Source organism: Eumetopias jubatus, unplaced genomic scaffold, assembly GCF_037043125.1.
Source record: "Eumetopias jubatus isolate StellerSeaLion01/CBP00866 unplaced genomic scaffold, mEumJub1_p1.0 scaffold_1, whole genome shotgun sequence".
Taxonomy (NCBI): domain Eukaryota; kingdom Metazoa; phylum Chordata; class Mammalia; order Carnivora; family Otariidae; genus Eumetopias; species Eumetopias jubatus.
The window spans coordinates 91,386,306-91,411,049 of NW_028274807.1; the positions used below are offsets into that span (position 1 = coordinate 91,386,306).

General features: G+C 36.3%; 1 protein-coding gene across 1 annotated transcript in view; it reads left to right on the top strand.

Annotated features, from left to right (window-relative positions):
- The first annotated feature begins 2,908 nt into the window (after positions 1 to 2,908).
- Positions 2,909 to 24,744, top strand: part of SPATA16 (spermatogenesis associated 16) — a 197,219-nt gene continuing 175,383 nt past the window's right edge. Inside the window, exon 1 of the mRNA XM_088019245.1 lies at positions 2,909 to 3,529. Coding sequence (XP_087875371.1) covers positions 2,918 to 3,529 — 612 coding nt within the window. The 5' untranslated portion in view covers positions 2,909 to 2,917. The remainder of the gene's footprint in view (positions 3,530 to 24,744) is intronic.

The following is a 24,744-nucleotide window of genomic DNA, read 5'->3' on the forward strand; positions in this document are numbered from 1 at the left end:
CAGATGCCTATTTCTTAAAAACAATAAAACCTTCCTTCTTGAAATGAAAAAGGACTTGGGAGGGAAGATTGGAGTGGGGAATTTGAAGGAAAAAAATGGATAGAGGGAGGAAGAGAGAGAAGGGTGGGGCAGGGAGAGAAAGGGAGGGAGAGCAATTATCTTCTAGAAGAAATGGTCATAAAGATAAATTTATACATGTATATTTTTCTAGAAGTGTGAAATAAATGCAGAAGAAATAGGTAATGCTGCTATAGATGCCAAAAATGTTACTAACTACAACCAACTATAGATATTCTGATACATTTTAATGATTGATTCTTGAAAGTGGAGAGTTTAGAAAAGATACCTGGGAGATACCATGAAAATTTTGGAGTAGATCCCAGCAATTCCTGTTTATATTTTGCAGTCTATTGTAAGAATGAATATGAATCCTTAAGATCAAATATTTGGAGCTTTAAACGAGTTTCAACGGCCTCACATCTCTTTTGCTTCACAGATAGCATTATACCAAGAGGGGAACATAAATATAATTTCTATAGTATTTGTAAGAATCCATCTTTATTTGGAACTTAGCCACATTGTGTTTTATAAATTTTCCTGAAAATTTCATAGAACATTTAAAAAACCATTTAGTGCATATGTGGGGTGTCAGAGTTGTGCTACTTCCATTTCTGCATCTCCTCTATTGAAAGAAATACTAGTATAGCTGTGTCTCCCTAGTGTCCATCCACCAGAGATCCTAATTCAAGGACCAAAGTTAACCTTTACTCAACCCAAATCCTATATGGTATAAGATCAAATATAAGCTAGAGTGATGGCTAAGACAGTTTTCCCCTCACCACTCTGACTAGCCACATCAGTGGTCCAAAAAATGTATTGGATGCCAGCCATAATTCTAAGAGAAGAAAAGAAAACAGAGCCTTGCAAAAAGTAATGTTGTGTTGATGGGTCCTGTGATTCCCAGTCATGGTTATTTTCTTCAATATTGAGAATAATACAGACTGGCAAAAATTTTATTTTTTTTAGGTATTTTCCCCGATAGACACACAACTCTAATATGTCAGTATAAATCATTGGGAAAATATTCTAATATTAAACTTTTGCAAATTAACATCCAAGACTGCTATTATTGGAATTATTGAAACTTGATCTTTCCTATGAGATCTGGACCATCACAGTAGGGTTTTTGATATGTCCATGTTTGACCTAAGCCCTTTCTGGTGACACAAATGTACAATGGTAGAGGGAGAAAAGTGCCTCAAGGCTACAGCCATATATACAGTTTTGTTTCCTCCTTCATTTTCCCTAAGAATTACCAGGTCATGGGCACCTGGGTGGCTCAGTTGGTTAAGCGTCTGCCTTCAGCTCAGGTCATCACCCTGAAATCCCAGAATGGAGCCCCACATCAGGCTCCCTGCTCAGTGGGGAGTCTGCTTCTCCCTCTGCCTTTCACCCTGCTCGTGCTCTCTCACCCCTCTTGTGTGCTCTGGCTCTCACTCTCACTCTCTCAAATAAACAAATAAAATCTTAAAAAAAAAAAAAAGAATTACGGGGTCAAAATTCAGGGTGTTTTAAAGGTTTTCTATAAGCAAACTGCTGTCTTTCAAACAAACAAGTAAACAACTTCAATAAAATCATAAGTTTTGAGAAGCTACTCAAGACTTTATCTTCAGTCCGGTACTGTCCTTGTGGTAGATGAGAAGAAGCAAGAAAGTTAGCTTTTATGTCATTGTTATCCTATTGTCATCCTCAGCCCTTCTTGCATTTTCTCTCTGTGTTCTGATGTAAGTCTGCCATTAGCTGCAAAGAATAACACGCTAATAGAGGAAGAGAGTGGAGAAGGCTAGGAGTAGTGAGTGGAAGTCTTAGGGAGGAAATAGCAATCCAGGTTGTATTATACAGAGATTAGAAAAACTAATGACCAACAGCATGATATGGGTAAGTAACTTAACCTCTCTATCTATTAGTTTCTTTGGAAAATGTGGTTCTTATTCCTATATGCCCTACAGAGTTGTTTCTAGGACAAAAGCTGATGGGTAAAAGAGTCTTTAAAAAATAGGGACCAACCATACTACATAATTATTAAATCTTAGGACATTTTATATTTTGAAATTAATCTAGCATCAGAGATAGTATATAGTATGCCTTTGAATCAAAAGACCATTGGTTATTACATTTTTTGAACAGTAATGATTTAAGAATGTCTCATCTTTATGTAAGTACAGCATTGATACCATTGCTACAAAAATATTAATACAGTAGACTCAAGATGAATAAGTGGCTCCACATTAATGTGAGGTTGAAGGTCATGTTCTTCTGCTATCAAATCAGTTCTGAATAATAGTTATCTTTAAAGCTGTTTAAACTTGAGATTTTCATTACTAATAGAAGAAATAAATAGAGGAAACATTGTATTTACAACATTTCTAGAAGCTTTTCAAAGGAAGCAGCTGTGGTTTCTTTAGCCTCCCAAGTCTATTATGCAGGTTAGCAGTGTTTTATAATGAGTTCTAGACCACCTGCCTTTCCAAGGAAATTAATATTGAGATGGATTTTTTTGTCTTTTTTTGTCCTCAGTGCCTATGTATAAGGTTTTCCTATTCAGTGAGTTTGGACACCCCATAAAAATGTTCATTCAGTGTTGTTCAGCTATAGATTATTATTTGTAAAGACATTGTCTAAATGTGTTTTCAACAAATCCTTGGTGAGTTTTGAGATTGAAACATACATTTCTCTAGTAAAACTGTCGGCAGATAATGTACATAGAGTTTTACTTTAAGGTAATAAATTCCCATAATGAATAAAAAAAGTGTTTCAAATTAATTTGACTGTAGTTTTAAACCATTGGAACTTCAAAATGTTGTTTTAATTATTTTTCTTCTTCTCACCCTTACAGGAGTTTCAGGGGGGGGAATCAATGGATTCAGGAAGCAGTAGGAATTTGGAGACTACAGTGAATAGGGTCTGTCCTGATCAGCTTGTTCCAAAGATAAACACAAGCAAGAAAATGTCTACCTTAGCAAACCAACCAAGCATCCTGGAAATGTCACAAGAGGTTAAGAAAAGCTGTGGAGATAAACAGGTAGAAATCACAGTTGAAAGAATAAAAATGGTGAAGAGCATCAAAGAAAAACAAAGTAATGGTTTAGAGAAAGTGGCCTTTAAAAGGAAGGCAGAAAATGAAGAAAAGCCAGCTGGAAAGAAAGAGGCAAAGATAACAGAACTTGACAGCACGTTGATCACCATGCCTCTGCCTCACATTCCCTTAAAAAACATCATGGATGTGGAGGTGAAGTTGGTCTACATCGATGAAGAGGATGTGAGCTATGAGTTTGTAGAGTCCATCATGTCCACTGGGATTCGACCAACGCGCCGAGCTGCTGAAATAGTAGACCCTTTGCATGTACCTAATTTCAGCTTTCTGCCTCAGATTGACAAATGGCTTCAGGTAGCCTTAAAGGATGCTAGCTCTTGCTACAGACAGAAGAAATACGCAGTGGCAGCCGGACAGTTCAGAACAGCATTGGAGGTACGGGATTAAAGAATATATAGATTGGTGAGAGGAAAGTGTGAAATGGAAAGTGTGATTACATTGAGCAGCTCTGATCATACTAATAAACAGTGATCATAGAGTGAAAATATTGAATGATATCAGGATTATACAATTGCCAGTTTATATAAAGCAAGTAAGATACACCCGCAAATTATATGTCTGTGTGCACCTGACATATAGAAATCACCCCAAAAGCATACCTCATGCTTTTTCTCTGTTAACAAATGCTACAGTGAATGGTAACATATAAAAATGTGGTTGGTTTTGTAATTTAGGTGTATACCTATAAAAGCCATAAAGTTTTAGTACAGTGGTTGGGGGTAGAATATAGATTCTCTCTCTATAATGAGTATATGAATTTTCCCCTTCTGATATGTAATGTTCATAATTAAATGCAACCATCTTTACTGTTTAGCATGGGCTGATAATTTGTGCCTGATATTTATTGAAAACAAAATAACACCATTTTACTTTACATCAAACTTCACTTTCCTTCCCATCGTAGTGAGCTTTATAAATAATTATTTTTCTCTCTGCAAGCAGGTAAATTGGTCAGTATTGTTTATGACATAAAGAAATAGCCCATGGACTAAAATAAACTTGGGAATCACCACTAAAACATAAAATAGGTAGTGGGAAAAATTGTTCCATCTTATGACTCACTGAATCTATAAAAGGACCAAAGTGGGTCACTAAAAGTCATACTGACCTGACAATATTGGTTACTGCATATTTCATTAATTACAAAAAACTTTTCTTCAATGCTTTCTATATGTGCTTGGTGGTTCCTGGAGAAAGAAAAACATGAGTTAGAATGTGGTCCTTTCCCCCTAACAATCTGGTGAGGGAGGCAAACCAGTAAACAGTTAAATAGAGATAGCGTAAAGGTGTAATGGATCCACCATGAGACAGAGGCATGAGCAGGAGTTAAGTGTGAGATATTTGTAGTAGAGATTTAGTATTGAGTAAAGTATTATTTCCACTGTTACTTGAAAGTTAAAATTACTATATCCACAATGAATTATTAATGGATAATGCCAGACAATGGTGTCCCTAAATATTTAAAAAAAAACTCGAAACACAGAAAAGGAGACCCAAAGAGATATGAAGTGATGAAGTAGTGCACAAATGGATGCATCTATAAATACTTCTGTCCTCACAAAGGGTTGTCTATGCAAAGAAGGGAAGAGTGATGCATTATGTAAACTTGTGAGCTATGTAGAAAGTGCCAAAAAATTATCCACAAACCACTGAGAGTCCTATGCTGTCCTTTGAGCTAAAGACCAGAAGCCTCTGGCTGAGGAAAGAATGCTAAAGAAAGGCTCCAGGAAGAACTCCGAGATCTTCTACTAAGGCCATTTTCTGCTGAAAAAGTTTTTTAGGGTGGGGGACCAGGGTTAAAGGTATAATTTTAAAGATGAAGAAAAAATAATCATTTTGGAAATGAAAAAAAGAAAAGCATAAAGTAAGAAAGGATATAAATTTCAAATTAAGTCTAGGTAGAAGCAAAAACTATCTGTATTAACTGGAAGAAAATATCTGTTTTTTCCATAAAACCCAATGTTCAAAATTATAAAAAATTTGAGTCTGGTTTTAATAACCCCGAGATATTACTGTACTAGAAAATATTTTTGTTCTGACTCTCTCTTGTGTTCTGTCTCTCTCTCTTTTTCTCTCTCTCCCTCTTTCCTCCACCTCTCTCCACTCCTCCCCCACCCCCCAGCAAAGGTTTTTAGGAAAGTGTTGGATGCTGACACTAATTACTGGTAATTAACAAAGGTAATTATTTTGAGACCAAAACTTAGCTTAGACATCTGGCCTAGCTTTTGTCTAATTATCTTGGGAGTTAACTTTGAAATTTTACCTAGAATATCTCTGAATAAACCAGAGCTGCTGGGAATAGAAAAGATTTTTAACCTCTTTAATCCTTTCTTCTCATAAATTTAACTTTTTCAATACTGGCTGTTTATAGGTATTATTTAATGCATCTCTCGCTTTTCATTAGGTCCTAACATACCTTAAAGTAGGGTAGAATGGATGACAGAGACCAAGGCATAATGTTAAGGATCACACCTGAAAGACAGATGCATCAGTAAATATTTGAGTGTATGTAAGCTAGGATTAGGTTTGGCTGCAAGTGACAGAAAACCCAAAATAACAGTGTCTAAAGCAAGGGAGGATTTTGTTTTTGTTTTTGTTTTTTTCCACATAAATGTAGGTAGTCAAATGCTGGTATGGTATGATCATCAGAGCTCCAGATTCTACTTTGTTCCTCAAGATGTGGCTTTGACGTCATGATCCAAAATGGCAGCTCCTATTGGTGTCTGAGCACAATTCACAGAGGCTGCACACACCATTCCCATTTTTTTTCCATTGACGCAAATTTAGTAATGTGGCCACACCACCCTACAAGAGAGGCTGAAAACTGTGGTCTTTATTCTGGATGGCCCTAATATTCAGGGGTTGTGTTAATAAGAAGAAGAGAATGGATATTGAAGGATAACTAGCAACTTTCCCATAGAGTGCTTATTACTTGGAAGTCCTTGTGAGGATATAGAATCCTTGCTAAATGGGTGGTACAAAGTCGGCTATAGTAGTTCACAGAACACTGGTTGTGGTTAAAGATAGAACCACAGAAAAGAAACAAAAAAACTGGGGAAAGGCTCTGAAGATTAATTGACATAACAATTTTCAATGTTTCTAATAACCCCATTAGAAATATTCTACTTAGATGTTAGTTTCCTTGTACTATTGACAAATTATTAGCTCCTTTTGTTTTCATAACATGGTCACTAACTAGACAGGTAAATTTATGCAAATATTTTAGAATGATTAAGATAAAATGGTAAGCAATGATTCAGAAGACAACAATTTAGCTTCCAAAAAGCAGTCAACTTCAATCTTTTAGGATTTCAGGAACAGGAAGCATTTATTTAAATGGGCTTGATGAAATAATTTATTTTTTATGCTTTACTTATACTATATAAAGTTGAACCAGTTATGGTTCAACTCTGTGAACAACTCATCCATTTTTGTTAAGTTTTATTAAAATCAGTCATTATTTGCTCTTGGGTTTGTATTCACATCAGAAGACATACCAATAGGGCAAAAGGTATAAGCTGAAGGTAAAAACACATTCATATTAAATCACATTTGTGTACACGGGTCCTTAATTTTTAAAGGACAATTTTTTTTTCTAAAGTGATCAAAGACCGATGATAAAGCGCACAGGAAATCATTTTGATAAAACATAAATCTTTGCTTTATAGGCAGATTACTTAAAAGGTAAAGAAGGAAAACCTTTCACAATCTCTTATCAGGAGCAGACCAACAGTCCAAGAAAACTGTCCTTCTGGCAGATGAAAAATATTAAGTTCTAGTTTTTCTTAAGGATAAATACATTGATCATATCAAAGCTTATTTAAAAAACTTATAAATTTATTTAATTTTATCCAACTTGATCACACAGAAAATTACTTTCCCAAGGTTCCTTTTCCTTAATCTTTCTAAAACTTTTTTAGATTCAGACTTTTTCCTATTTTTTTCCTTCTTTTCTACCTCTCTTTAGGGTAAAATTACTCTTTTTCCTCAACAAAAATGCATCTCCATTCCTCACTGAAAAAACACATCCTACTTTCCCTACCCTTATTATTTCTAGTAGTTTTAATTATATATTAGAATTTTTCACCCTTTAAAACCTTAATCTTAGTAAAAACTAAGTAAGCAATTGTGAACTGTTACATCAGCATTCTTCAGATTGGCAAATTTACATTTTATGATTTCTAGAGACATATGCTTCCTTAGAGTACAATTTATTCAATGTGGCATAAAATATGTTTACTGATAGATCCAAATATCTTTAGTTCCTTTGTAAAAAGGAAACCAAAAGAGGATAAACCTATGTTTAGTAATTAATGTTTCTATTTTATCTTATTTGGAAATGATCTGGGTATTTAATGAATTTAACTTAACTCATCATTGAACGTTTAGCAAAATTTTCAGCTTTCAGGTTACTATAAAGATTTGGGGAAACTATTTGAAAAGTTCACCTAACAACTTTTTATCCTACCTGACATAGGAAAGATGTTAAAAGTTTGAAGCTGATGGCCAAGAAACAATTCTTGAGACATCTTTGGTGCACAAAGGTGGTTTCATTAAAGCATGGGGACAGGACCCGTGGGCAGAAAGAGCTGCACTGGGGTCATGAGGAGTGGCCCATTATATACTTTCAAGTTGGGAGGGGGTTAGGGGTAGTATAAGCCTCCCAGGTATTTTTGGAAGTAGGGTTTCCAGGATCCTGAGGGGGCTAGCTATTGTTAGGAAAGGTCATTTATTACTGTTTAGTCATGAGACCCTTCAGATGTATGTTGGTGGGTCATCTATTGGGGGATGATCGCCAAGACATATATTGGGCGGGGGGATGTAGAGATAAAGGAAGTTTCCAAAGGAATTTTTATATGTTAAGGTAGACTTACAGGATCCTGGGGGTTGGCTAAGATTTCCTTTTGCCCTTAGCAAAGTATCAACATCCAGGCAGTTGAGTCCCTAGAGGAATGTCACTCTGCCTGTTTCAAGGAGTTGTCAATGGGCTATAGGTAGTAAGGAAATTTAATGATTTTTCTTTTGCCCTTGTTTCCCGCATCACTACCTACATGTATTTAATTTACTTGTTCTTAACAATTATGTTTAGATTACCCACAAAAATTTCATAAGACATTAGACAAAGTCAGTCATCCTAAGTTATTTTTTTGGCCAACACATTTTAATAGAGATAATAAGAACTTATTTGATTAGTAAACCCAAGTAGAATAAAAGTTTTATGTTTAATGCTAATAACACTAAAGATATGCCTTAAACTAGCTTTTATGTACTAGAGATTATAACTCTAATAACTTTAATTTGCCTTAGATTAGCTTTTATTTACTAAAGATTAATCCTAGATCATGTGAACTTAAAAATCATTTGGGTTAAATTTTTATATTTCTGAGAGTTTTTGAATACCCAGTCCTTATAAGCCCTTGCTTTTAAACCAACTAAATAGAGCTCTTTTACAAATTAATTTTGACAATATCCATCCAGCGGTAGAAAAATATCACATATCTACAATACACATATATAGACATACATAAACACGCAGACAGACATAGAGACCTTATAGTTTCACTTAAAAATTTTAACCATAAAACAGGCACAATAATGTAAAATTCATTAGTTATAAAAGAACAGTTGGAATAAATTAAGTTTATCTGCTCATATGGCTAAAGTTTTTTCTGCTAATATTTGTGGAGAAGACACTTAAAATTTGTATTTGTCCTTGACTAGTAAACTCATGGAAGCTGTGGAGCAGTTTATTAAAAAAATAAGGAAGGAAGAAAGGAAGGAAGGAAGGGAGGGAGAGAGGAAATACCCCCCCCCAATTTTTTTCCTCCAGTAAGAATTACCTCCCTGAAACTTTTACTTCAAGAGATGGCTCAGATAAGAGTTTCCATCTCAAAGGCACAGGGAAAGAATCTAAGTTCCTCCAAGAAGGACTTTGGTTTCCTAAGGCCAATATGTACAAGTCTTTTGAGATAAATGGGGGAGATTTTAGGATTGGTTAAAAAGGAATAGATGAACCTTGAGCTGCCTCTGGAGCTGCATTTTTTAGTGCTGCAAAGATATGTGAGATAAGGACAGTTGTTCTCAATTCCTCAAAGAGTTGGCTCACAGCCTAAACGACACCAAGGGTTGATCGACCAATTTAACTACACTATCTTTTTTAGTAAATTCTTTTTCAAAGCCTTCAGAAGGTTTTTTCTTTCTCTCTGGGTATAGAGTTTCATTTTGGCTTAGGGGAGGAAACCTAAAAATAAATTCTTATCAGGCTCTGCAATTGGGCCAATTTTTGACCACAGAGCTACTTTGTAGCTGTTAGCCAAGACAAACAGTAAATACTTCTGACAGTACTGAACAACCCCTTATACTTACAAGGTGTCCCCAAAGAAGGTGCAAAAGATATTTTAATTTCCTCTCTCTACCCAGTACTACAGACAGAGAGCTGGGAAAGCTGAATCTACTAAGAATTCTCACCCTTAGTTGGCTTCTGCCAGTTTTTCCAGGATCCCATCTGCAGGTTCTGACTGGGGTTTAAAATGGAGAGTGTAGCTCTGATATTTACTAGAATTTGGCAAGGTTATTCATTAAATTTAATTTTAGTTTCCTTTAGCTGTTTAAGGGAATAATGTAGCAGCTTACCAGGAAATGAGTGAGTCCCATCAATCTGGGGAGGGGTCCATATGGGGGCCTTCCTTGGAAGGTAGATATGGGAGCATATGAGTAGGTATTAAAGAATTTGTATAGGGCCTTTGAGGACAATCTGTTTTCCAGTGTCCCAGATGATTGCAATTGAGACATCAGTTTCTGGGCCAGTGTTTTGATGATGGATTTTTAGGAAGATATAATGGAAGAGACCTAGGTGTTGTTGAGATACATTTTGTGTCTTTAATTTTTCATTAGCCTTTTGTAACAAAACTTTCAATAAAGTTATTTTAGAGTCTTGAAGCCTTTTGGAAGCTTCTATATACCAATTAAGATAGGTATCCTGTTCTGTTTGATTTGTGAGGCCTAGCTTTTAAGTGTACTTCTTAAATAAACAATTTTATCTAAATAAGACCATGATGGTCATTGTAATTCTAGGTTGTTTTTAGTAAGATTGTGCCATTTTTATAGATATTTATAGCTTCTGTGTCCATAGCTCTTAGACATAAAATAAGCTGTATGCTAGAAGGTGGAACACTTAACTCTCTGGATTTTAAGGATCCCATTTTTTACCATTCATTCATTCATTCATTCATTCATTTTAGCTTAGCCTTTGGGTCTCTCAGAGCCAAATTAATGCCTGAAAAGGATGTGCTGCTGGGCTAAGAACTGTGTGATGTTTTACAGTATACCTCATTGCACAGAAATTTTCTTGAAGTTGGCAGATGACCCTAGTGTCAATCTAACCCATTCTGGATAACTAACTTATCCTTTGAGTTACATAATGAGTGCTCTAACAGTATTTAAGTGTTTGACTCTTGCCCACCAATTTTTGTGGCTTTTTTAGTTTCTAAGATTCCCATTAGCAGTTAGCATTTACCTCATGTGTACATTACATACCAGCAAAAACCAACAAACTGGGGACTGGGGAAAGGATTGAACCAGCAAACTTCAACAAATGGAGACTAGTTTCATGTTGACTGGTTAAAGGTTATATTCCTGGAAGGCTGAAACTGCAATTAGCTTAGGTATTAAGTCGGTCTGCTGACATGGGGCATAGCACAACTGATTCCATTTGGGGCCTGTTATCTCTTTTTTTAACAGATGGGACTATTATTCTTTTGTTACTAATGAAAAAACTAAGTGACAGGTTGAATAACTTGCTCGAGGGACAATAGTTAGAAGTGGTAGAACCAGAAGGTGAACCAGGGTGGTCTGGTTCCCCAATAAACCACTATGCCTTTGCTACTCCAAGTTTGTTGGAAACACAGAATTTTGGATTGTGCCAGGAAAGCTATCCTTGTGCACACTGTAGTTTGAGGAGCATTGTAATCTGGTATGTCAACATTAAACGATTTGCCCTTCAGTTGAAACTTCAGTTTGCTTTTTTTTCCTTAACTTAAAATGCTCTATGGTCAGGGCTCCTGAGTGGCTCAGTCAGTTAAGCGTCTGCCTTCAGCTCAGGTCATGATCCCAGGATCCTGGAATCAGCCCTACATCGGGCTCTCTGCTCAGCGAGGAGCCTGCTTCTCCCTCTCCCTCTGCCTGCCACTCTGCCTATTTCTGCTCTCTCTCTCTCTCTCTGTCAAATAAATAAATAAAATCTTAAAAAAAAATGCTCTATGCCCTCACTAATTTCATAAGAAAGAATTTCCTTTTAAGAGATATTTCTGTAACAATGGTTTAGAATTTTTGAATTTCAAGGACCTGTAAATTAAAAAAAAAAAAGTTGGTGGAGGAGAGGATTTACATTGTATTTGAATTTTGCAAGAACATTACAAAAATTACAATCTACTATCATCATTATTTTATAAAAATACAGAGCAGTTTAATGCCAAAGGGATAGAAAATAGAAAGGGCACACTCTCAGGGGGCACCTGGGTGGATCAATTGGTTAAGCATCTGACTTTGGCTGAGGTCATGATCTCAGGGTCCTGGGATCGAGCCCCACATGGAGCCCCACACTCAGCGGGGAGTCTGCTTGTCTCTCTCTCTCTCTCTCTCCCTTTCCCTCCACCCCACCCTCTAGGTCATGCTCTCGCTCTCTCTCTCTCTCAAATAAATAAAATCTTTTTAAAAAAGAAAAAAGAAAGGGTACACTCTCAGAATGAAGAATATTTTAAAAATAGGTTATATATTAATTTTATGAAAAGTTAACTAAATTGTCTTTATTTTTTTGTTTCCCCTTGAATCAGTAAAGCGTTGGTCTGAGAACCCGCTTTTGGGAATCACTGTTCTAGAACACATTCCCTTTATGGTAAATGGTATGTATCCAGATGATTGAACCTGCACCAGGGCCTTCTTATGTGATTACTTCCAGTGTAATGGAATTTGGTATGAGGCAGGTCCATTTTGGAGCCCATCCAGGGGGGTTTATTTAATGAAGTAGCAAAGATATCTCATTATAGGGCAGCCTCACCTATAATTGCTCTGCTGAGAATAATTCTGTAGCAAATCTCTAGGGCATGAAAATGTGGACATCCCAGAAAGCTTAATTTAAATCAATTCTAACACAAGATAGTTCTTAGTGCAATATAATCAAGAAATCGAGAGTTCACCAAACTCTCGGAGTGCCTGTGCTGTCTTTAAACATCTGTGGATTTGCATATGGATTTAGTATGCATTTCTTAAACTCCTGCTGGGATCCAGGCCCTCTTATTCAAATAAGCAGGGCAACAAACCTCAAAGGCAGATATTATCAATTCCATTTTACAGATAAAGAAACTGATATTCTAAAAAGTTAACAAAAGTTTGAAACAACTTACAGTACCACAACGAGTTTGTGGCAGGGCTGAGATTGAATTCAGGTGCCCTGATTTCATATGTGGAATTCCTTACACTATTGCTTTTTACCTTAAAATGTATAAAAATTGTATAGGAATATTATTAAAAAGCAGATTCTGATGCGTTATGTCTTTGATGGGGCACCAGATACCTTATTTCAAATAAGCTCCCAAACTGCTGGTCTAGGGATTTATGCTACACCACGTTCACAAGTGCCTGCCACTGTCCCTCTAGCAAATTAGCGGTACCCACTTTCATATATGTAGTTCACATAGCCATAGGTGGCCATGTGGGTCCAGAGCTGTGACAGAACACTGAATCTGTGTTTGATGCCATTTCTGGTTCCTAAATGCTATGTGACTTTGAGCAACAAACATCCTTTAACTCCTTAGAACACTGTTAAGTAGGAATGATAACTAATGCCCAACCACAATGTACTTCCACATAGAACTGCTTGTTGAAAAATGTGATGAATTCTAAATTCATGTACAAGTTGTCGTTATACTTCTCAAGTACCTCATTTCCCTGAACAGTATGTATGTAACCTAAAACTCTAGTACTCCAAAAGATTTTGCCTAACTTAGTGTTTATCATTATTGTTTTAATCTGTGTCCTTTTCCCCTTTAACATTAAAAATTTATAGCCTTCTTTTAACAATACTTGAAATTCAAAGAAAGGGGCCAAAATAATGCATGTTTTCCACTCTGTTCCCCCTTTCAGAACCAGTGATCTAAATCAAACATTATTTTGAACTATTAACTGCTTCCTGCAAAAAATACAAACTTTCACTTAAATGCACAAATTGTTATGCTAGAAATACTTCATTTTTTTTCTTAGTTGTCAGGTATAAACTGACTGTTGAACTTCATTGTTCAGGATTAAACATTTCAGTTTTTAACTTGATTGTTGCCATCTTTGTTCTATTCAGGGACACCATAACTAATAAGTATTTAATGATAAAAGATATTTTTATACCCTAGCAAATTTACATAGCAGGAAAACACAAAAGAAATACCTCTCTTAACCTCAAAAATAAAATAATAAAATTAGATACATCCCTATAATTAAACACTAGTTAAATAAGACAAATCTCTAGAAAAGCAGGATTTGCCATTATAAGAAAAAAAGTATAATAATACCACTAACATTTACTAGCTGTTTCAGCCTGTCACAGTCCTAAGTGCAGGGGATACAAATACAAGTAAAAGTTAGTTCCTGCCCTCTGGGAACCAGAGATTATAAACAAAGAATAGGGCCTGCTGCCTGCCTTCTAAGACTTCATTTGCATTTTCAGGTTATGCATTTTTAAATTTTAATTTAGTGTGTTATTGTTTATATCCTTAAAGATTTTTTTTTTCTGAAATGTGTCTTTTAAGTGGACATTTAGGCCTTCCTACATATTTCAGTGTAATTTAATTAACTTCAGTGGTCATCAATCCCAACCCAGAGGAATCAAAAAGATTAAAAGATTTAAGCTACACAAAGGAAAGTTGATGATTAAAGGAACACAATATTTTTCAGGCTGAGAATTATTAGAAAAGATAGGGGAAATGGGAAAAATGTCTAAGGCCATCCCTCTATTTGATGGGCCCCGATTATTATCAAAACTTTTGATCCAGATGGCCCTGGCTCCCCTTGCACACCTGAGTCATCTGACTCCTGCTAAGCCCCGCTTCCCTTTCCTTCATAAGAGCTGCCATTGACACAGTAAGGAAAGGAGCAGCAATTCTGGTTTGCACACAGCACCCGTAACAAGGAGAGCTTGTGGGGAGGCATGTAGGGAAAATCAAAAAGGAGAAGAGTGGGACAGGGGGCAAGTGAGGCTTACAAGGCAGGCATTTACTATCTCAGTAAGAACTTAGTTTTCCCATAGTGGTGGAGTATAGGGGGGAGGGGGGAGTAGGAACATTTTCAATAAGGAAGACTATACTATAATTTGTATCACTTTACAAATGAAAGAAAAATTATATTCCATATAAAAATATTATGAACCTCATAGATTCTTGACATAATTACAACCAACTAGGGAAGCTATTAAATACACACACACACACACGCACACACACACACACACACACACACAGAGAAAGAGATGCCTAAACCCACCCTCAGAGAGTCTGATACAACTGTGGAGTTCAGACAATGACCATGCCTGGGGCATTAGTATTTTTAAGTTCCCAGGTCATTTAATTGAGCAGGTAACAGCTGAGAACTGCTGGCATAGAAAATGCCCATCACTTTCTTCCCCTTTAAAATCACCTACAATAGGTATTAACCCTTATGTGTTTTTTTAAAGGGAATTAAGAGAAGTAATATCTAAACATTCTAAGACTATTAAAAAACATCAAGAAACATTTAAATATCCTTATCATGAAAATGTATTCCTTGGAAATTTACACTCCAACATTCCATGTTGAGGTTTACACACACACAAAGATGATTCTTATCCAAATATTAGATAATGTTGCCCAAAATTTCTCCCACTGTCCAACTTTCCAAGTTTATTGCAAGGCTTCCAAAGCCAAATAAAGTTAAAAACGGCAATCCTCTGTCTTTTTCTCCATGCCTTTCCAGCCTTCACACACAATACATTGTGATGTTCAGATTCTGCAGGTGCTGAGTAGATGAGATCCACTTGAATTTGTTCACAGAAATGTAATGCAGAGTGTGTTTGTGATTACTCTTTTGATTCAGATTATCTAGAAGAACGGCAGGGTAAATTTTTTATTTCAACCTCTAGTTATTTGTTTAACTCTTCTGTTGCCTCATTTGACATTCAAGAAAATAGAGAAGGCTTTGTTTCCACCTGGAAGATGATGCTGTTCCTATCAGAGAATAGGATATAGTTAGGTAGGGGGTAATAAGAAAGAGAAATAGATTTTCATTGTACTGTCTCAGTGTGGTGTCCTTGTTTTATATGAATCGTTATGAGTACCTAGAACATGGGATTCAAACATACATGAATGCCACTGTCAAAGTATATTTTATATACAGAAATAAACGATTTCTGGAGTACTTGTTTTAATCGATGATGATGATGATGATACCAATCTATGAGTAAGTAATTATTGATTTTTGTGGGGTAATTTATACCAAGAAGTCAACCACAAATTATTAGGTGTCACTTTCTCACTACTTATTTCAATACACATTTTACTTACCATGACTCAAGTATTGCTTTTAAAGGAAAGCAGCCAGGGGGATGAGGATAGGAGAAAACCAGAAAAAGAAAACTCCAGGGCAAATAGGAAGGAGTGGAGTGCTGCCAGGGTAGAAAGTGTAGGGTGGAATGGGGAGAAATGAAGCTGGAAGAGCTGACGGCTTGCCAGGGGGACACGCATGCCTTTTCAAGATATTGGACATTATCCAGTAGGCAACATGGGGCCTCCCAAAAGGATTAATATGGAGAACAATGGAGTCAGATTTTTGTTCTTGCTATATCAATCTAATGTATATAGAGAGCAAAAATAGTGTTCAGTCTCTGGGTTATAATCTATTACTGGGTTGTGAAATCAATTTAATGGGTTGTGCTTATCATTATGCTTAAAAGAAATAGAAATAGAAAGAAATAGAATAGAATAGAATAGAATAGAATAGAATAGAATAGAATAGAATAGAATAGAATAGAATAGGAATGCAGTACAATAGGAAATATTAGAGTTCATAGAATATTGGAAGGTAAGTATTATGTTGTGAAATTTTGGTTTCTGATATATATCTAGGTGTGTATATATATATGTATATATACACACCTATAAATATATATAATATATAAATATATATATATACCTATATATACCTATATATACATATATATATATACCTATAAAAATATAGATAGGAAGAAGAGAGAGAGTGTGTGCTCTCTAGCTGTGTGTGTTGAGGGGCAGGGAAAGTGTCCTGGTTGTGATGTAACATACACTTATTAACCATGGAACTTGGTCAAAAATAATTGAAAGCCACTGGTTTAGCGGCAGATCTGAGAGGGAAAAGACTAGAGGCCATTTGGAGGTTATACCTGTGATAATCTAGGTGAGAAAAGTAAAGGGCAGATCCAGGGGAGCAATAGTTAGTACAAAGAAGAGAAACCAAAGTAAAGGGAGGAAGGAAGGAAGCCAGGAAGCAAGGAAGGAAGGAAAATTTTTACACATTGGTGGCAAGTGAGAAACAAGCATTTTCTAAGGATCAAAGTGCCACCAGCTCAGAAACATGAGCACATTTAGAGGTAAATGGATAACTGCAATTTGGGACATTTTTTGTTTGAAGGCAGGTGGCAAAGCAGCACATTTGTTGGATAGAGTCATGTAGGAAACACAGAGGAGAGTTTACAACCAAAGACAGGTATATTGAAGAATCATCCATACTTGATACTCTTGAGGTGCAACAAGAAAGAGGGTTGAGGACCACCTGGCTGGCTCAGTCAGTAGAGCATGTGACTCTTGATCTTGGGGTTGTAAGTTCGAACCCCACGTTGGGCATAGAGTTTACATAAGAAAAAAGATATGAGAAAAGAATTCTGGAGAATTTGAGCAATTAAGAAAAAACTATCAAATTAAGAAATGAGACTAAATTAAGAAGGAACTCTAAGAAGTAACTCCTCAAGGCCAGGAGGCTTTGAGAAAATAGCTAGTTACAGAGTTTCTAGAGGTAGCATTAAGAGTGAAAAATAATCTGTTTTGCTGTCAAGGGTCTATGGAGAGAACACTTTTAATGGTTATCACCATGACTCGACTTGGAAACCTTGCTTCCTCAAGAATGGGACTAGACACACTCTAGTTTAGCAAGGCTGGGGAAATAGTTTGGACCCAAAAGTTAGATTAACCATGTTCACATATCTCCTATTTAGAATATGGACTAAAATTTAGCATGCATAATTTTTACCTTGAAATTTCACACACTGGAAAAATTAGTCTTTGGGCTCATTATATGGTTGAGTATATGTTATAATCTCAATTACCTCTGTTAAAAGAATAAACCATTATCTCAAACTGACACCTGATTTCATTATATATTCAAGTGAAAGCTGTGCTAAGAAAAAAAAATTGGCTTATTTCTAAACAAAACAGAAGTGAGATTGAAAGGGAAAGTGGGCACGGTGTCCAAAATACCAAAACCTTCCCCTTGAAAGGAAGAGGAGAAATGGAACAATAGTTCAAAGGGAATGTAGAGTGATGGGCTGATTTTCACTTTTGGAATATGAACACTGGAAGTGGTATGTGGGTGGCACAGTCAGTTAAACATCAACTCTTGGTTTGGTTTTGACTCAGGTCGTGATCTCAGGGTCATGAGATGGAGCCCTGCGTTGGGCTCTTATTCAGCACGGAGTCTGCTTGAGAGTCTCTCTCCCTCTGCCCCTCCCTCCGTGAAAGAATGAAAGAAAAAAGAAGAGAGAGAGAGAGGAAAGAGGGAGGGAAGGAAGGAGGGAGGGAGGGAAGAAGGAAGGAAGGAAGGAAGGAAGGAAGGAAGGAAGGAAGGAAGGAAGGAAGGAAGGAAGGAAGGAAGGAAGGAAGGGAAAGGAAAAGAGAAAGGAAAAGGAAAGGGAAGGAGAAAAGAAAAGAAAAAAAGAAAAGAAGGAAATGAACACTGGACATGATTATATTGGAAAAGCCCATAGAGAAAGAGAGAGAAAATGATGTTAATAAAAGGATGATTGAAGATGTGAGATCCCCAGGGAAGTATGAAAGGATAGGGGAGTGGAGACAGATGGAACACGAGAAAACCTGTTTCACTAAGATAAGAAGGGAAGAGTTGTTATGGATGGAGGGTAGGTTGAAATAATTCTAGGCTCAGATTTTTTAATTGAGTTGGAAGCAGTCGAAGGATCTGAGACTTCAAACCAAAGATTGGATAGACAACAGAGACAAATTAGAAAAGGGCTGTATAAGACTAAGACAGAGGATTCAGGGCCTCTCCAAGGAAGAGGGACCCTGAATCTATAATGACAACAAACAGCAAAGTTATATGATTTTCTGCAGTATGCCTGTGAGAATCCAAAAGTTTCGACTCAGACGTGAGGTTTTGATGACATGGACACAAGGGCAGAACTATTGTGATTAATGATGAGAGAATGGTTGCAGTGGTGGGCTGTGGGTCTGGGCTGGATAGGAAAGAACAGAAGAGAGCTCTCAGATTGATAGAGTGTGCACTGGTGGAGGGACTGATGGCCAGAGGAAGGGCATTTGGGACAAGAGAGTGAAAGAGCTGAAAGGCTAGGAGGTTTGGTCAAGTAGTAGTACTGGAGTATAAGATTTGAGAAGTTAAGTTCCATGGGATTGTGTTGCTAAATTAGAAGAATTGAGGAGTTGAGGAGTTAAAAAATAAACAAGTGAAAGACCAGCATATTTGATGTCGTCTACAGCTGGATGTCACTTAGGGTGACATTGGAGCAAAGAGCAAAGAGGAACCATAATCTAGGTATAAACTCTTAGTAAATGTGGGGAAGTAATCAGGAGTTGGTAGATGGCAGAATTGGAGAGGATAGAATAGCTAGGATGTGCTATTCTGGGGTACTGAGCTGAGGGGACAGGAAGGACAAAACTGTGCAACAGGGGCTGGAGGGTGGGCTGAGGTTGGGCTTCTTAGAGGGCCTGATTTAAATGGAAGAGTGTGGAAGAATATTCAACCTCTTGATTAAGGGTATGGTGTGATTTGTTTACAAGAGGAGGGACCATGTACAGGAGAGTAGGCAGCAGTGGGAGGACAGATTTCAGAGGGGAAGCCACAGAGCACCACTGGAATGAGACGTGGGGAGTGTCACAATCAAAAAGGGTTGAAACATGCTTAGGGCAGCAAGTATTATTTATCCCTCCCTTTATTCTACCGGTCAATGATCTAACCCAGGTGAAGGTCAGTACATAACCCATTTGTGCTCAGTCTTCTTGGAAAGCTCAGCAAGCCTTAGTCTGAAGGAGAAGAAAAGTGTAAGAAAACTTTTCTTCTTTTTGTTACTTGTAGCTCTCCTGTGTCCTTTCTCCTTATGGAGGTACAGCACTAATCAAAAAAAGGGAAAGAGTTATTAGAATTATGAAAACTGCTACCATGATAAATTGCTTTTATAATACACCTTTAAAGTTAGTCAGCAGGGTTATTTGTATATTTTGGCATGCTCATTTATATTTTTTGGCTTTTTCTCTTGTTTTTGATATTTGAAATATTACTGAATAATTGTTTATAAGCACTTAGAAGGAAACATATTAATACATATAGTGGTAAGCACATCTTTTTAATGTTAAGAGTCACCCTAATTTACCTTGAGCGTTTAAAAAATTAAAATATTGATAAGAATTCTCAGTGACTTTATTAACACACCATGTGTGTATGTACATGTGTGTGCTCTGTGCTTTTAGTATCCTCTATTTGGGATGTTTCCTAGAGCACTGGCTTTGAGATGGGCTGAGCATTATGTGTTGGCATGTAAAGTTTTAAGCACAACAAATAAATGTTTTTAAATACCAAGCAGAATGGTGAAAAATAAAAATTAATGCAACAATCAATATTCACACTTTCCAATGCCATCATAAGGTGTGAATGTTCAAAGCTGGTAACTTCACACCAGTTGGTTCTTTTGTTCTTATTTTAATCATTTTATAACTTTAAAACTTCACTCAGCAAGAGACTAGAAAAAGACACCCAAAGTAGTTTAAAGTAGCTCAGCTCTGATACTAATCTCAAATTAGGAATGAACAGAATGTCATCGTTTGTATGGGTTATGGGAGCACCAAATCAAGTATCCACTTAAGCAAAAGAAGTAAGTAAAATATTATGCTCTCTAACACCAGGGAGGTATGTCATCTTCGAGTACAGGAAGCCATCACTGGCACTAAGGGCCCTGCTCAGCATTTCTGGCTCCAACAGAGAGTTGCCCTCACAGATGCTTTAGAATTGAGTTATTATATACTTCTCTCCACTTAAGTGGCATGAACACTAAGGGTGCATTCTATAGCGAGTCCCGACTGCTAAGTGATGGATTTGGCAGAGTTCTCAGAGGGGCATCCAGAGAACATGATCTTACATGTGGGAATGTCCATTTAAGGCATCCCACAGTTGCTGCCACTGCCACCTGTTAATTTAGGCTGTCAAAGAAAGAATATGAAAAAATGAAAATGAATGCCAAAAGGCTTTGCTGGTGCTAGAGAGAGGTGCAGGTAGTTATGACAGGTTTTTGACCTCCACTTACGTACATCCTGATGACAGGAGCACGCACAGTGCGATCCTCAGGTCAGTCATCAGCTCACCCACGCACAGCATGACTATCACAAGTGGGAGGTGTGCTGGACCACTCAGTGCATTTGTTTTATATATTTTAATTTTCTCACTGTTTTTTGGGGTAAGTAATATATTTATACAGATCAAAATTAAAGAGAGAGAAAATAGTATGCAGTGAAAAGTCTCCTTTCCACTCTTACCCTCCAGCCACCCAATTTCCATCCACATGGGCAACCATTGTTTATCATTTAAGTTAATAAATATAAGAAATGTGGTAGTACATAATGTTCTTTCTGAACTTGACTTTTACTAAATCTTAGAAGCTTGTCTATATCAGTGTATACATATTTCCTCCTCTTTATCATGGCATAATATTCCATTATATTGAAGACATATACTCCCCAATGATGAACATATGGCTTTTCCAGTGTTTTCTTCTTAGAAACAGTGCTACAATTAAATAGTGTTTTGCTCTTAGAAATACTGCTGTAGTTTATACACAACTTTATACACATGTCATTTTACATTAATGCAGGCGTGTCTGCAGGATATATTCCTTGAGTTAGAATCCAAGAGTTCGCACATTTGAAACTTCAATAAATATTGCCAAATTAGACACCTATCAGCCGTGTATGAGACCTATTTTCATTTATTCTAAACAAACTAGTGTGTTATCAAATTTTATCTTTTCCAAAATAATAGATTAAAAAAAATCAGAGTGTAAGATGAGTTTGCATTTCTCATATGATGTATGAATTTAGAATCTTTTCCTATGTTTAAGAGTCATTTGCATTTCCTTTTCTGTGTATTTTCACTTCTATGTTTATATACCTGGGTTGTTGGTGTTTGTCTTAAGAGTGCAGTATTTTAAATTCAAAACAAATTTGAAAAGTTCCTTTTGGGCAAGTAAGTTTTCCCTTATATAATTCTGGTAATTCTTTGCAGAGTAGGAGAAAATGATTTCCCTTTAATTTGTGTTGGGTTATAAACTTGCATTAGAAGACCCAGTTACCATCCTTTAGTAGTGCCAATCACTTACAGTGTGAGGTAAATGTCACTAAAATGAAGTACATGCTCATATTTTCAAGAAATGTGATAGTAGCTAAGCAATAACATCTAGAAAAATTTTCCTGGTCTATAAAAATCAGGAATCTCTTTATTAGTAGTAAGGTTCTTGTGTAAAGCATTATTTCACTTATATTTGGAGATTGTAAAATCTTTGGCAATTTAGGAATTGTTTGTTACTTCAGATTGTAACATTTTAGATTTTGATGTTGTTTCGAATGCACCAAGTCTAATGTTGTCATCGCTCCTAGAAAATCCTTAGAGGAAAAATAAATATGGAAGAGGTTAATAGCTAGCTAAATGTAGAACTCACCTGGAATATTTATCTAATAATGTGTTTTACAGGTAACAAATGGTAGCACAGTTATATTAATTCTGGGTGACTTTTTCTTGTTAAATTTTGTTGAAACTGTTACATTTTAATTAGTGTCTGGTACAAACCATTGATTTCAAGTAGGAAATAATTTGATTCCTCCTACTACATATTTCTCTAGAACAAGAAATATAAAGACCGTCAATAATGGCTAAGTCAACCACGATACCCAACTTGGAATTCTCTCTAACTGGTGGCAGTGATTTGATAGAAAGGCTATTTTTCCTCCGTGACATCAGAAGAGCAATGCTGTGAGCGCTGTGTATTGTATAAGCCTGCTGAATCACAGACCTGTACCCTGAAAAAAATAATACATTATATATTAATTAAAAAAAAGACCAATGCTGAACTTTGAGTACCAGTTGCCTCCTGTAATAAAGTTTTTTAAAAATCTGAAATTTATAGATTATAGCTATATAGTAGGTTTTAAAATTCTTTTATTCATTCTTCATCTCTAAGATGTAAAGAAAAATATTTCTTCACTTTCATACCCAGCAAAAAAAAAAAAAAGAATAGTTTCCTCGTTGTCCTGATATTTCTTCCATTTAAATACTTAGAGGTATGGTCTTAAGTGACTTGCTTTGTTATTTGTGTGTTTAAGTCAGCATTTATTAAGTGGTTAGTGTGTGCCAGCAGTTGACTAACTGCACCACCTTCAATTCTCACAACCACCCAAAGAAGTAGGACAATCATTAGCCGCATTTTGCAAGTAAAGAAAGCAGGGCTGTGGAAAGTCAAATAACTTGCTTAAGATCAACCGTCCAGTAAGCAGCAGCGTTATAGCTTGAACTTAGGTCTATGTGATTCCAAACACATAGGAACTACTACGCAATACTGCCTGCTTAGCAATGGAGTCCTTTTTCAAATAAAATCTTATATAGAACCATGAGCGATATTCAAAATATTTAATAATCAGCGTAGCCAAATCACTGAACAATCATGAAAAAAAGGCACATGCTAATTTGAACAGATACCTACAATCAGTGTCTTAACACGAAGTCGATTAATTTAGAAAGATAGAACAGAGCTGGTCTGCGGCTACTATGGAGGTGCTATGACTCTCCCCTGTAGACTGTCCAACACACACTTTTGGAAGAAGCTCATTCCTTCCTTATTTCTCCTTCCAACCCCTACCTCACAGAAATTGGGGTTTGATATTAAAAGAAAAAAAACTCATTAAGCCTCATATTGTTTGTATTAATCTATGATCTAATAGAAGAGCTCACATTCCTCTTATTTGCACTCTTTGTGAGTAACTGGAGATGAAGATATAGATTCATTGAAATTCCTTTAAAATATCTTTTGACTAGACTTAATTCTAATATTTCTAATAACATTTCATAGGGGAAACTGTCCTTATCCATTTTAGTATGCACCTGCTGGGAAATATATGTCTGTCTTTTATGGTCATTTACTGAATGTTCACAACTATATACTTACAATACCACTTTAGCTCAAAATTACTTTCCTTTTTGAAACATTACATGAGGAGTATATGTCCAAGAGGGGATTTGGCTCTAAACATTCATGATTCATTTATTTAAATAGTTGCCAGGTAAACTATACAGCGGGAAGATGACTTTGGATGTTATTCTTACTGTGAGAAAATCAGACAAAGCCTAAAAGAAAGAGTGTAGGAGAAGCCTAGCAATTTTGAAAACTCCTACATTGGGGCCTAAATACATCAGTGATTGAGCCCGTTAGTACTTTAATTTTTTTTTTTCAGCAAGTACTTGTGTTCATTTACTATACAAAGAAACATAGTTAAAACAAGAGCAAAGGAACACAAGTCAAAAAGAGAATCAGACAAGGAACTGACCAGGGGAGTAGGGTAGGAAAGAAGAAATGGAGTAAATCATAAAGGCCTACTCTGTGCTCCCTGGCCTCCAAACACACAGGGTGGTAGCCTGTGCTTTCTAGGAGCCACGGTGAAAAGAAAAAAGGTATTCATTTAGCTAGCTCACATTTACTGACTTCAAATAATACTGATCATGAGAGGAGATAGTCTTTTTATTAATACTGAGCTTTAAAAGAAATTTGGTATGTAAGAATCTATAGGAAGACTATCAGTACCTTTGAGGTCATTGATTTGGGAATATAAATATAGTTTTAGGAGCATGCTATATGCTATATGGCTCTGTTTTTGTTGTCTCAATTGTATAACTTTTGCATGTTTTTATCTTGAGGTGTTTGCATGGGGAATATGATTTTAATACTTATAATATCCACCATATACATCTTTTAGAAATTTTTATTTTGTAATGCAGTGTCATTCAACAAATTTTTATTGTGTGCCTGTTCTGTGCCAGGCACTATGTTAAGCTCTTGGGATGTAACCCAAAGCAGTCATGTTCTTTTCCTTCATAAGGATTCTAGTTCATAAATGAAAAAGCAATGAAAAAAAAATGCGTATGCATTCTGGTGAAGGAAGAATGAGATGCCATGACAATACATGGTATCTGACAGCACCAAGAGTTTTGGTACCCAGATTGTTTATTTCATGTATCAGTACAGCCAAGAAAAGACA